At 53.7% G+C, this 13736-nt stretch overlaps 1 protein-coding gene across 1 annotated transcript in view; it reads left to right on the forward strand.

The window, feature by feature from the left end:
- The window catches only part of LOC139266688 (netrin-G1-like), a 42432-nt gene extending 29796 nt beyond the window's left edge, over positions 1-12636 (forward strand). Inside the window, exons 7-8 of the mRNA XM_070884278.1 lie at positions 10478-10612; positions 12407-12636. Of these exons, the coding sequence (XP_070740379.1) occupies positions 10478-10612; positions 12407-12636 (365 nt within the window). The remainder of the gene's footprint in view (positions 1-10477; positions 10613-12406) is intronic.
- Positions 12637-13736: the final 1100 nt, after the last annotated feature.

Here is a 13736-nt window from a genome sequence, read left to right on the forward strand (position 1 = left end):
GGACCCGACCCAACCTTTCCCCAGTGACTAGACCCCGACCCAACCTTTCCCCAGTGACTAGGCCCCGACCCAACCTTTCCCCAGTGACTAGGCCCCGACCCAACCTTTCCCCAGTGACTCGGCCCCGACCCAACCTTTCCCCAGTGACTAGACCCCGACCCAAACTTTCCCCTGTGACTAGACCCCGACCCAACCTTTCCCCAGTGACTAGACCCCGACACAACCTTTCCCCAGTGACTAGACCCCGACCCAACCTTTCCCCAGTGACTAGACCCCGACCCAACCTTTCCCCAGTGACTAGACCCCGACCCAACCTTTCCCCAGTGACTAGACCCCGACCCAAGCTTTCCCCAGTGACTAGGCCCCGACTCAATCTTTCCCCAGTGACTAGACCCCGACCCAACCTTTCCCCAGTGACTGGGCCCCGACCCAACCTTTCCCCAGAGACTAGACTCCGACCCAACCTTTCCCCAGTGACTAGACCCCGACCCAACATTTCCCCAGTGACTGGGCCCCGACCCAACCTTTCCCCAGAGACTAGGCCCCGATCCAACCTTTACCCAGTGACTAGACCCCGACCCTACCTTTCCCCAGTGACTAGACCCCGACCCAACCTTTCCCCAGTGACTAGACCCCGACCCAACCTTTCCCCAGTGACTAGACCCCGACCCAACCTTTCCCCAGTGACTAGACCCCGACCCAACCTTTCCCCAGTGACTACACCCCGACCCAACCTTTCCCCAGTGACTAGGCCCCGACTCAACCTTTCCCCAGTGACTAGGCCCCGACCCAACCTTTCCCCATTGACTGGACCCCGACCCAACCTTTCCCCAGTGACTAGACCCTGACCCAACCTTTCCCCAGTGACTACACCCCGACCCAACATTTCCCCAGTGACTTGACCCCGACCCAACCTTTCCCAGTGACTAGGCCCCGACTCAATCTTTCCCCAGTGACGAGACCCCGACCCAACCTTTCCCCAGTGACTGGGCCCCGACCCAACCTTTCCCCAGAGACTAGGCCCCGACCCAACCTTTCCCCAGTGACGAGACCCCGATCCAACATTTCCCCAGTGACTGGGCACCGACCCAACCTTTCCCCAGAGACTAGGCCCCGAGCCAACCTTTCCCCAGTGACTAGACCCTGACCCAACCTTTCCCCAGTGACTAGACCCCGACCCAACCTTTCCCCAGTGACTAGACCCCGACCCAACCTTTCCCCAGAGACTAGGCCCCGACCCAACCTTTCCCCAGTGACTAGACCCCGACCCAACCTTTCCCCAGTGACTAGACCCCGACCCAACCTTTCCCCTGTGACTAGACCCCGACACAACCTTTCCCCAGTGACTAGACCCCGACCCAACCTTTCCCCAGTAACTAGACCCCGACTCAACTTTTCCCCAGTGACTAGACCCCGACCCAACCTTTCCCCAATGACTAGACCCCCGGCCCACCCTTTCCCCAGTGACTAGGCCCCGACCCAACCTTTCCCCATTGACTGGACCCCGACCCAACCTTTCCCCAGTGACTTGACCCCAACCCAACCTTTCCCCAGTGACTGGACTCCGAACCAACCTTTCCCCAGTGACTAGGTCCCGACTCAACCTTTCCCCAGTGACTAGACCCCGACCCAACCTTTCCCCAGTGACTAGACCCTGACCCAACCTTTCCCCAGTGACTGGACTCCGAACCAACCTTTCCCCAGTGACTAGACCCAGACCCAACCTTTCCCCAGTGACTAGACCCAGACCCAACCTTTCCCCAGTGACTAGACCCTGACCCAACCTTTCCCCAGTGACTAGACCCCGACCCAACCTTTCCCCAGTGACTAGACCCCGACCCAACCTTTCCCCAGTGACTAGACCTCGACCCAACCTTTCCCCAGTTACTGGGCCCCGACCCAACCTTTCCCCAGAGACTAGGCTCCGACCCAACCTTTCCCCAGTGACTGGGCCCCGACTCAACCTTTCCCCAGAGACTAGGCCCCGACCCAACATTTCCCCAGTGACTAGACCCTGACCCAACCTTTCCCCAGTGACTAGGCCCCGACCCAATCTTTCCCCAGTGACTAGACCCCGACCCAACATTTTCCCAGTGACTAGGCCCCGACCCAACCTTTCCTCAATGAGTAGACCCCGACCCAACCTTTCCCCAGTGACTAGACCGCGACTCAACCTTTCCCCAGTGACTAGACCCCGACCCAACCGTTCCCCAGTGACTAGACCCCGACCCAACCTTTCCCCAGTGACTAGACCCCCGACCCAACCTTTCCCCAGTGACTAGACCCTGACCCAACCTTTCCCCAGTGACTACACCCCGACCCAACATTTCCCCAGTGACTTGACCCCGACCCAACCTTTCCCCAGTGACTACACCCCGACCCAACATTTCCCCAGTGACTTGACCCCGACCCAACCTTTCCCCAGTGACTAGGCCCCGACTCAATCTTTCCCCAGTGACGAGACCCCGACCCAACCTTTCCCCAGTGACTGGGCCCCGACCCAACCTTTCCCCAGAGACTAGGCCCCGACCCAACCTTTCCCCAGTGACTGGGCCCCGACCCAACCTTTCCCCAGAGACTAGGCCCCGAGCCAACCTTTCCCCAGTGACTAGACCCCGACCCAACCTTTCCCCAGTGACTAGACCCCGACCCAACCTTTCCCCAGAGACTAGACCCCGACCCAACCTTTCCCCAGAGACTAGACCCCGACCCAACCTTTCCCCAGAGACTAGGCCCCGACCCAACCTTTCCCCAGAGACTAGACCCCGACCCAACCTTTCCCCAGTGACTAGACCCCGACTCAACCTTTCCCCAGAGACTAGGCCCCGACCCAACCTTTCCCCTGTGACTAGACCCCGACACAACCTTTCCCCAATGACTAGACCCCCGGCCCAACCTTTCCCCAGTGACTAGGCCCCGACCCAACCTTTCCCCATTGACTGGACCCCGACCCAACCTTTCCCCAGTGACTAGACCCCGACCCAACCTTTCCCCAGTGACTAGACCCCGACCCAACCTTTCCCCAGAGACTAGACCCCGACCCAACCTTTCCCCAGTGACTAGACCCCGACCCAACCTTTCCCCAGTGACTAGACCCCGACTCAACCTTTCCCCAGAGACTAGACCCCGACCCAACCTTTCCCCAGTGACTAGACCCCGACCCAACCTTTCCCCAGTGACTAGGTCCCGACCCAACCTTTCCCCAGTGACTAGGTCCCGACCCAACCTTTCCCCAGTGACTAGGTCCCGACCCAACCTTTCCCCAGTGACTAGACCCCGATCCAGCCTTTCCCCAGTGACTAGACCCTGACTCAACCTTTCCCCAGTGACTAGACCCCGACCCAACCTTTCCCCAGTGACTAGGCCCCGACTCAATCTTTCCCCAGTGACTAGACCCCGACCCAACCTTTCCCCAGTGACTGAGCCCCGACCCAACCTTTCCCCAGTGACTAGACCCCGACCCAACCTTTCCCCAGTGACTGGGCCCCGACCCAACCTTTCCCCAGTGACTGGACCCCGACCCAACCTTTCCCCAGTGACTAGACCCCGACCCAACCTTTCCCCAGTGACTCGACCCCGACCCAACCTTTCCCCAGTGACTAGACCCCGACCCAACCTTTCCCCAGTGACTCGACCCCGACCCAACCTTTCCCCAGTGACTGGACCCCGACCCAACCTTTCCCCAGTGACTAGGCCCCGAGCCAACCTTTCCCCAGTGACTGGACCCCGACCCAACCTTTCCCCAGTGACTAGACCCCGACCCAACCTTTCCCCAGTTACTGGGCCCCGACCCAACCTTTCCCCAGTGAATAGACCCCGACCTTACCTTTCCCCAGTGACTAGACCCCGACCCAACCTTTCCCCAGTGACTAGGCCCCGACTCAACCTTTCCCCAGTGACTAGGCCCCGACCCAACCTTTCCCCATTGACTGGACCCCGACCCAACCTTTTCCCAGTGACTAGACCCTGACCCAACCTTTCCCCAGTGACTAGGCCCCGACCCAATCTTTCCCCAGTGACTAGACCCCGACCCAACCTTTCCCCAGTGACTAGGTCCTGACTCAACCTTTCCCCAGTGACTAGACCCTGACCCAACCTTTCCCCAGTGACTAGGCCCCGACCCAACTTTTCCCCAGTGACTAGACCCCGAACCAACCTTTCCCCAGTGACTCGGTCCTGACTCAACCTTTCCCCAGTGACTCGACCCCGACCCAACCTTTCCCCAGTGACTAGGCCCCGACCCAACCTTTCCCCAGTGACTAGACCCCGACCCAACCTTTCCCCAGTGAATAGGTCCTGACTCAACCTTTCCCCAGTGACTAGACCCTGACCCAACCTTTCCCCAGTGACTAGACCCCGACCCAACCTTTCCCCAGTGACTAGACCCCGACTCAACCTTTCCCCAGTGACTAGATCCCGACTCAACCTTTCCCCAGTGACTAGACCCCGACCCAACCTTTCCCCAGTGACTAGACCCCGACCCAACCTTTCCCCAGTGACTGGACCCCGACTCAACCTTTCCCCAGTGACTAGACCCCGACCCAACCTTTCCCATGTGACGAGGCCCTGACCCAACCTTTCCCCAGTGACTAGACTCTGACCCAATCTTTCCCCAGTGACTTGGCCCCAACCCAATCTTTCCCAGCGATGAGATCTGGCGAGGCTTTCCCAAGCGATGAGGCCTGGCCCAGGCTTTCCCTAGCGATGAGGCCTGGCCCAGGCTGTGTTGAGTTATATTGAAAGCTCTGTGTTTTGACGATATAATCGTTGCCTCCCTGTCTCCATTGTTTTTCAGGAATTTGTATGTTGTTTGTAATATGTCCTTACTATACAGTATAAATGCACACGAGGCCCATACTTGAGAAAAGGTCACTCTGTGACCAGTTACCTTTATTGCCAAGACCTCAAGAGACAGACGGTGGGTGGAGCTTCCCCATTTTACCGGAAAGTCCAGGTTAGGAGTGTCTCCCACAAGTCCGTCCCCTGTGGTCAGTGTTCTCAAGGTGTACAACTTAGGTCAGCTTATGCATGGGTCACAATGACAATTGAATACATGACATCACCTCCCCTCAAAGTCTTATTGGGATCACAGGTTAAGTCTCTCTGGTGGTTTGCGCTCCCTTGTAGAGCGCCTGAGTTGGGGCTCTGGTTGTTGGGCACTGGCCTGAGTGTCTGCTGTTTGCGGTGCCTCAAGCCTGTCTGGACTGCCTCTAGCCTGTCTGGACTGCCCACAGTGACTGGGCTCTCCTCCACTTGATTCCGGTGTTCGGTCACCTGTGGTGGAGTAAACTCTACGTCGTGTTCTTCCTCTGCTTCTTCTATGGTGTTGCTGAACCTCCTTTTAGTTTGATCCACGTGTTTGCGGCAGATTTGTCCATTGGTAAGTTTAACTGCCAAAACCCTATTCCCCTCTTTGGCAATCACAGTGCCTGCAAGCCATTTGGGCCTTGCAGCGTAATTAAGGACAAAAACAGAGTCATTGACATCAATACATCGTGCCCTCGCATTCCTGTCATGGTAGTCACATTGTGACTGACGCCTGCTCTCAACAATTTCTTTCATAGTAGGGTGTATAAGGATAACCTGGTTTTGAGCGTCCTTTTCATTAGCAGCTCTGCAGGTGGAACCCCTGTGAGCGAGTGTGGTCGGGATCTATTGGCCAACAGGAGACGTGATAAGCAGCTTTGTAGGGAACCCCCTTGGATTCTGAGCATCCCCTGTTTGATTATCTGCACTGCTCGTTCCACCTGGCCATTTGAGGTCGGCTTGAACGATGCCATTCTGACATGGTTGATTCCATTGCCCGCCATGAAGTCCTGGAATTCAGTACTTGTACGGGCCATTGTCGCTGACCAAGACGTTCGGTAGACCATGGGCAGCAAATATTGCCCATAGACTTTCTACCGTGGCAGAGGATGTGCTTCAATTTAAAATCCACACTCAATCCATTTGGAGTAAGCGTCTACTACAACCAAAAGCATTTTTCCCATGAAAGGACCTACGTAGTCCACGTGGATGTGTGACCATGGCTTGGCGAGCCAGGACCAGGGCTAAGGGGGGCTTCCTTGGCTGCGTCATGACAATGCCCGGGTGCTCATTGTGTAGTTCTCTGATAAACACCTCTCTGCCCTTCGGGGGCATGACTACTCGGTTTCCCCACAGTAGGCAATCGGCCTGAATCAAGAGTTCATCCTTGCACCTATGAAACGGTTTAAACTCCTCAGGGCATGCCCCGTACGTGGCTGCCCAGTCCCCATTCAGGACACATTTCTTAACTAAAGACAGTAGCGGGTCTTTATTTGTCCAGAACTTAATCTGATGGGCTGTCACAGGTGAGCCTTCGCTTTCGAAAGCTTCATCAGCCATGACCATCTCAGCATCATGCTCAGCTGCCCCCTCAGTGGTGGCTAGTGGGATCCTGCTGAGTGCATCGGCGCAGTTTTCAGTGCCTGGTCTGTGTCAAATTGTGTAGTCATAGGCGGCTAACGTGAGTGCCCACCTCTTTATGCAGGCTGATGCATTCGCATTTATGGCCTTGTTGTCGGCCAAAAGGGATGTTAGTGGTTTATGATCTGTCTCCAGCTCAAATTTCCTGCCAAACAGATGCTGATGCATTTTTTTTACTGCATATACACATGCTTGTGCTTCCTTTTCTACCATCCCGTAACCCCTTTCTGCCTGGGACAGACTTATGGAGGCATAAGCTACCGGCTGTAACTGACCATTGGCATTCACATGCTGCCACACACACACGACCCCAGAGGATGACGCATCATCTGTTAAAATTAGTTTCTTACACGGGTCATATAACGTTAACAGTTTTTTAGAGCACAACAAATTGCGTGCTCCATCAAAAGCCTTTTCCTGGCTGTCCCCCCAGACCCAATCACGACCTTTGTGTAGGAGCACGTGTAGCGGCTCTAACAGCGTGCTCAATTTGGGAAGAAAGTTCCCAAAATAGTTCAGGAGCCCCAGAAACAAATGCAGTTCCGTCGTGTTATGGCTCCCTGGATCGTTTCCGTTTTGGACGCAGTAGGTCTGATCCCGTCTGCTGCCACCCTCCTCCCGAGGAATTCTACCTCTGTAGCTAAGAAGACGCACTTCGCTTTTTTCAGTCGCAGCCCGACCTGGTCCAGTCTGCGTAGCACCTCCTCCAGGTTGTGGAGGTGTTCTTCAATATCGCGACCCGTGATGAGGATGTCATCTTGAAAGACCACTGTCCTTGGAATTTACTTGAGGAGGCTTTCCATATTTCGCTGAAAGATCGCGGCGGCCGAATGAATCCCGAACGGACATCTGTTATACTCAAACAACCCATTGTGTGTCGTGATTGTGGTCAGCTTCTTTGACTCACTCGCCAGCTCCTGGGTCATGTAAGCTGAGGTCAGGTCCAATTTTGAAGAAAGTTTGCCACTGGATAGCGTCGCAAAGAGGTCCTCCACTCTCGGTAGCGGGTACTGATCTTGGAGTGATACCCGATTGATGGTGGCCTTGTAATCGCCACATATCCTGACCGACCCATCCGCCTTGAGCACTGCCACGATTGGGCTCACCCAGTCACTGAATTCGACTGGCGAGATGATGCCTTCCCTCAGCAGGCGGTCCGATTCGCATTCTATCTTTTTCCGCATCACGTACGGCACCGCTCTGGCCTTGTGGTATACTGGCCTGGCGTCCGGGTTTATGTGAATCACTACCTTGGTCCCCATGAAAGTGCCGATGCTGGGTTGAAATAATAAGTCAAATTTGTGCAGGACCTGTGAGAATGATACTCGCTCCACAGAAGAAATTGCATTGACATCGCCCATTTCCAGTTCATGAGAGCAAGCCAACTCCTCCCCAGTAGTGCGGGACCGTCCCCTGGGAAAATCAAGAGTGGCAACCTGTTCTCCGAATCTTTGTGGGTCATGGCTACCGTGGTGCTGCCTAGCACCGGAATGATCTCCTTTGTATATGTCCGTAGCAATGCGTCAATCGGCAATAATTTTGGCCTCCTGGGCTTGGACACCCACAACCTTTCGAACTGTTTGATACTCATCAGGAACTGGCTGGCCCCCGTGTCTAGCTCCATTAATATTGGGATGCCATTGAGGAGCACTTTCATCATTATCGGTGGCGTCCTGGTGTATGAACTGTATCTGTCCTCCACCTGAACTCGCTGAACTTCAGCTTCCAGTGATTTCCCCCAGTATTCATTTGGCTTTGTAGGGCTTACATCGGGCCCGTCCTCCTCGTACAGCAACCTGGCTGCAGGCTTGCTGCACATATGCGCCAAGTGACCGCTGATGTTGCAGTTTCTGCAGGTATATTGCTGATACCTGCAAGCTCTGGCTGGGTGTTTGCTTCCACACCTCCAGCATGAGCTGGAGGCTCCATTGTTGGAAACAAAAGATCCATTACCAGTCGATCATCTCTGACTGTCTCTGTAACTGTCCTTAAGCGCACCATTAACAGGTATTGATGAACCCATTACTGGCCGCACATTGTCCATTGCGATGGCCTGAATCGCCATTCAGCTAGCCATTGTCTCTGTTGAATTCCCCCTTTGGGTTCGACTACATGCTGGGGCATGTCTGATTGTCCTTGTCTGCCTTGAGAACTGTGTGCCGCATTAACAATGTTGAGTCCTTGGTCATTTGCCGCATTTGAGCCAAGATTTTTGCCATAAATCATTCTAGTCTCTTCCTCCCCTGAGATAATTGTCTGGGCTATCAGAGCCGCCACTTCCAAGGTCAAGTCTTTGGTCTCAATCAGTTTACTGAAAACCCCAGCATGCCCGATGCCCTCACTAAAAAAGTTTCACAGCATCTCCGCTCTGCATGCACCTGGGAACTTACATAGGCTCGCCAGTCGCCGGAGATCTGCCATGAAGTCTGGAACGCTTTGCCCTTCTCGCCGCCGGTGCGTGTAAAACCGGTGTCTCGCCATGTGCATGCTGCTCGCTGGTTTAAGGTGTTCCCCGATCAACTTATTGAGCTCTTGCAAAGTCTTATCCGCCGGCTTCTCTGGCACTAGAAGGTCCTTCATCAGGGAGTACATTCTGGATCCACAAACAGTCAGGAGATGAGCCCTGCGTTTGTCGGCTGAATCCTGTCCCAACCATTCCTTAGTGACAAAACTTAGCTATCGTCTCTCAATAAAATCGTCCCAATCATCACCAACACAGTAACTCTTTTCTGTGCTGCTAGTGGCCATGCTCGCGTGGTTTAAATCCCAGTTTCTCGTTGCCAATAATATGTCCTTACTATACAGTATAAATGTACACAAGGCCCATACTTGAGAGAAGGTTACCCTGTGACCAGTTACCTTTATTACCAAGACCTCAAGAGACAGACGGTGGATGGAGCTTCCCCTTTTATACCGGAGAGTCCAGGTTAGGAGTGTCTCCCACAAGTTCGCCCCCTGTGGTCAGTGTTCTCAAGGTGTACAACTTAGGTCAGCTTATACATGGGTTACAATGACAGTTGAATACATGACAGTTTGTATTCTCGGTAAACGACCATCCTGCATCGTAGCAGCGTTGCTTCCCTCTGCTCAATGTTACCCCTCCCCCACAGTGTCCACCAACAATCCCCTCTCTCCATTTCCTCATCTCCTCCCATTCTCCACACACACAATTACACAGAATGTACAGCACTGAAACAAGCCATTCGGCCCAACCGCTCCATGCCGGTGTTTATGCTCCACACGAGCCTCCTCCCACCCCTCTTCATCTCACCCTATCAGCATATCCTTCTATTCCTTTCGCCCTCATGTGTTTATCTCGCTTCCCCTTAAATGCATCAATACTATTCGCCTCAATCATTCCCTGTGGTAGTGAGTTCCATTCTCTGGATAAAGAAGTTTCTCCTCCATTCCTTATTGGATTTATTAGTGATGATCTTATATTTATGACCTGAGTTTTTGACTCCCCACAAGTGGAATCATCTTCTCTATGTCTACCCTATCAAACTTCTTCACAATTTTAAAGACCTCGATCAGGTCACCCCTCAGTCTTCTCTTTCCCAGCAAAGAGCCCCAGCCTGGTCAGCCTTTCCTGATAGGTACAACGTCTCAGTTCTGGTATCATCCTTGTAAATCTACTTTGTACCTTCTCCAGTGCCTCTCTGTCCTTTTTATAATACGGAGACCAGAACTGTGCCCAGTGCTCCAAGTGCGGTCTAACCAAGGTTCGATACAAGTTTAACATCACTTCTGTGCTTGTGCATTCTATCCTCTATTGATGAACCTGGCTTGTTTTTTCTGGCCTTGTTAACCTGCGTTAATTCTGTGCAGTCGCCCCAGGGAGTGGAACACGGGCCGTGTGCAGTCAGTGTGTGGAGGATTGAAGCTGTTTGTAAAGTGTTGGAGACTTGTTTCACCCCCACAGTCTGAGCCTCCCTTGTCCCGGCTCGCACTCATTCCTGTCGCTGAGGTTGTGTCGCTGTGTTTATTGGGAACAGCCGTGTGCAGTGTGTGTGTTGTCTTGTTTCTGCAGACTGTGAGTGTCACCCTGATGGCTCGCTCCACCATCGCTGTAATGACACGGGATATTGTGACTGTAAGGAGGGGGCGACAGGGCCCAAGTGTGACAGGTGCCTGCCCGGATATTACTGGCACAGGGGCTGTCGAGGTAAGTAACCGTTCCAGCACCAGCCCCTCCCCTCACTCCGCCCCGGCTTCTGGGTGTCAGGGTCAGCAGAGTATCCGATAGCAGAGGTACCGTGGGGGGAAACACAGAGGCTTTTAGTGAGTGAATCCCCCTGGATTCTCCCATCACCTGCCACACAATTAGTGGCACAGCTCCTCACAAAAGGAGGCCTGGAGTTCAGTGAGGGTGGGTCATAGAATCAGACAGCACAGAAGGAGGCCATTCGGCCCATCGGGTCTGTGCTGGCTCTTTGAAAGAGCGATCCAATTACTCCCACTCCCTGCTCTTTCCCAATAGACCTGCACATCTTTCCTTTTCAAATATTTATCCAATTCTCTTTTGAAAGTTACGATTGAATCTGCTCTCACCGCCCTTTCAGGCAGCGCATTCCAGATCACAACAACTCGCTGCGTAAATAAACTCTTCCCATCTCCCCTCTGGTCCTTTGCCAATTACCTTCAACCTGTGACCTCTGGTCCCTGACTCTCCTGCCCCTGGAAACAGCTTCTACTTATTTACTCGATCAAAAACCTTTCATAATTGTGAACACCACTATTAAATCTCCCTTTAACCTTCTCTGCTCGAAGGAGAAGAATCCCAGCTTTTCCAGTCTCCCCACATAACTGAAGTCCCACATCCCCAGTATCATTCCTGTAAATCTTCTCTGCTCCCTCTCCAAGGCCTTGACATCCTTCCTAATGTGCCCAGAATTAGATAGAATAATTGGACACAGAATTTAATCCTCAGTCTCAGCCTCAATATTTAATCCCATCCTAATTTGCACCAAGTCCTGTTCACCCATCCCCGCTGTGCTCGCTGATCCTCATTGGCTTCCAGTCTGGCAATGCCTCGAATTTAAAATTCTTATGTTTGTGTTCAAATCCCTCCATGGCCACATACCCCAATATCTCTGTAACCTCCTCCATCCTACAACCTCCCTATCTCTGTAACCTCCTCCATCCTACAACCCTCCCTATCTCTGTAACCTCCTCCATGCTACAACCCTCCCTATCTCTGTAACCTTCTCCAGCCCTATACCCCTCCCTATATCTGTAACCCCCTCCAGCCCTACACCCCTCCCTATCTCTGTAACCCCCTCCAGCCCTACACCCCTCCCTATCTCAATAACCCCCTCTAGCCCTCCCTATTTCTGTAACCTCCTCCAGCCCAACACCCCTCCCTATCTCGGTAACCCCCTCCTGCCCTACGCCCCTCCCTATCTCTGTAACCCCCTCCAGCCCTACACTCCTCCCTAACTCTGTAACCCCCTCCAGCCCTACACTCCTCCCTATCTCTGTAATCTCCTTCAGCCCTACACCCCTTCCTATCTCTGTAACCTCATCCAGCCTCATAACCCTCCCTATCTCTGTAAACCCCTCCAGCCACATAATCCTCCACGAACTCTGTGCTTCTCCAGTTCTGTCCTCTTGCATATCCCCAACTCTAATCGCTCAACCATTAGCGGCCGTGCCTTCAGCTGCCTGGGCCCGAAGCTCTGGATTTCACTCACTAAACCTCTCCACCTCTCGCTCCTCCTATAAGACAATCCTTAAACCCGACTTCTTGGGCCAAGCTTTTGGTCCCCTGTCCTAATATCTCCTTTTGTGTCTCGGTGTTAAATTTTGTCTGATAACCTGTGAAGCACCTTGGGACGTTTTATTACGATTAAGATGCTATATAAATGCAAGTTGTTGTAAAAGTGAGAGAGAGTTGGAACAATCTGTAACGTGGGAGAGTTTCTATGACCTGACCTTTCTTTTCTCTGACCTCTTGCAGCGGGCGTGTGCGATAACTTTCTGACGCGGTGTGAGAACGGAGGAGTGTGTGAGGACAATGGGAGGTGTGTGTGCCCCGCTCCCTACACCGGGCTCCTGTGTGAGAAAGGCCAGTGTGGGGAGGAAGTGGGAGGGTGTGTCTCCCAATCCCCGCGGGACCCCACCTTACACCGGGTGCTGCTGTCGCTGACTGCGCTGCTAACCACCGCTAACGGCCGCCCGCCGCTCTGACCGGCTTCCAGCGCCATGGCCGCTCACGGGAAGGTGCGAAGAGCGCAGGAGAATCCAGCGTTTACTGCGTCGCCGGTAAAACACGCTCCCCTCCCCCGCTCCCACCCCTGGGAAAGACAAAGTGGAACCGAGGCCGGAGCCCACCCAGCCCGACTGGATGTGAGAGGCCGGAAGGAATGGGCAGTCAGTGGGGACTGGACTCTCGGACTCCCCGCGGGGCCCAGGCAGCTGCTAATATTCATTCTGTAATCGCCAGCTGCTCGGCCCATGTCCAGCTTTGGGACAAAGAAAGAAAGAAAGGACTTGCATTTCTACATCGCCTTTCACCCTCTCAGGATAGCCCAAAGCACCTAACAGACAATGAAGGACTTTCTCAACAAACAGCAATGTGATAATGACCAGACAACCTGTTTTAGTGATGTTGGTCAAGGGATAAATATTGGTGAGGACACCGGGGATAATTCCCCCGCTCTTCTTCCAAATAGTGAAATGGGATCTTTTACACCCACCTGAGAGGGCAGACGGAACCTCGGTTTAATGTCTCATCCAAAAGATCGTACCTCCGATAGTGCAGCACTCACTCCCTCACTCACTCACACTTGTTACACTCCATCACTCTCATTCCATCCATTCCCTTCCTTCCTCATTCCTTCCCTCACTCCATTTGATAGTGCAGCACTCCCTCAGTACTGATCCTCCGACAGTGCAGCACTCCTTCTGTACTGCTCCTCCTACAGTGCAGTGATTCCTCAGTACTGCCCCTCCGACAGTACAGTGTCCCCTCAGCACTGCCCCTCCGACCGTGCAGCACTCCCTCAGTACTGCCCCTCCGACTGTGCAGCGCTCGCTCAGTATTGTCCCTCTGACATTGCAGCGCTCCCTCAGTATTGTCCCTCCTACAGTGCTCCTGTCCTTCAGTACTGCCCCTCCGACAATGCAGCACTATCTCAGTATTGTCCCTCCGACAGTGCGGCACTATCTCAGTATTGCCCCTCCGACAGTGCAGCACTCCCACAGTTGTGCCCCTCAGACAGTGCAGATAAACTCTGACCTGAGACCTTGACTGACCACGGCTGAGAAATGATTCACTTTGCTCTGAG

This window comes from Pristiophorus japonicus, chromosome 7 (assembly GCF_044704955.1).
Source record: "Pristiophorus japonicus isolate sPriJap1 chromosome 7, sPriJap1.hap1, whole genome shotgun sequence".
Classification (NCBI taxonomy): Eukaryota; Metazoa; Chordata; class Chondrichthyes; family Pristiophoridae; genus Pristiophorus; species Pristiophorus japonicus.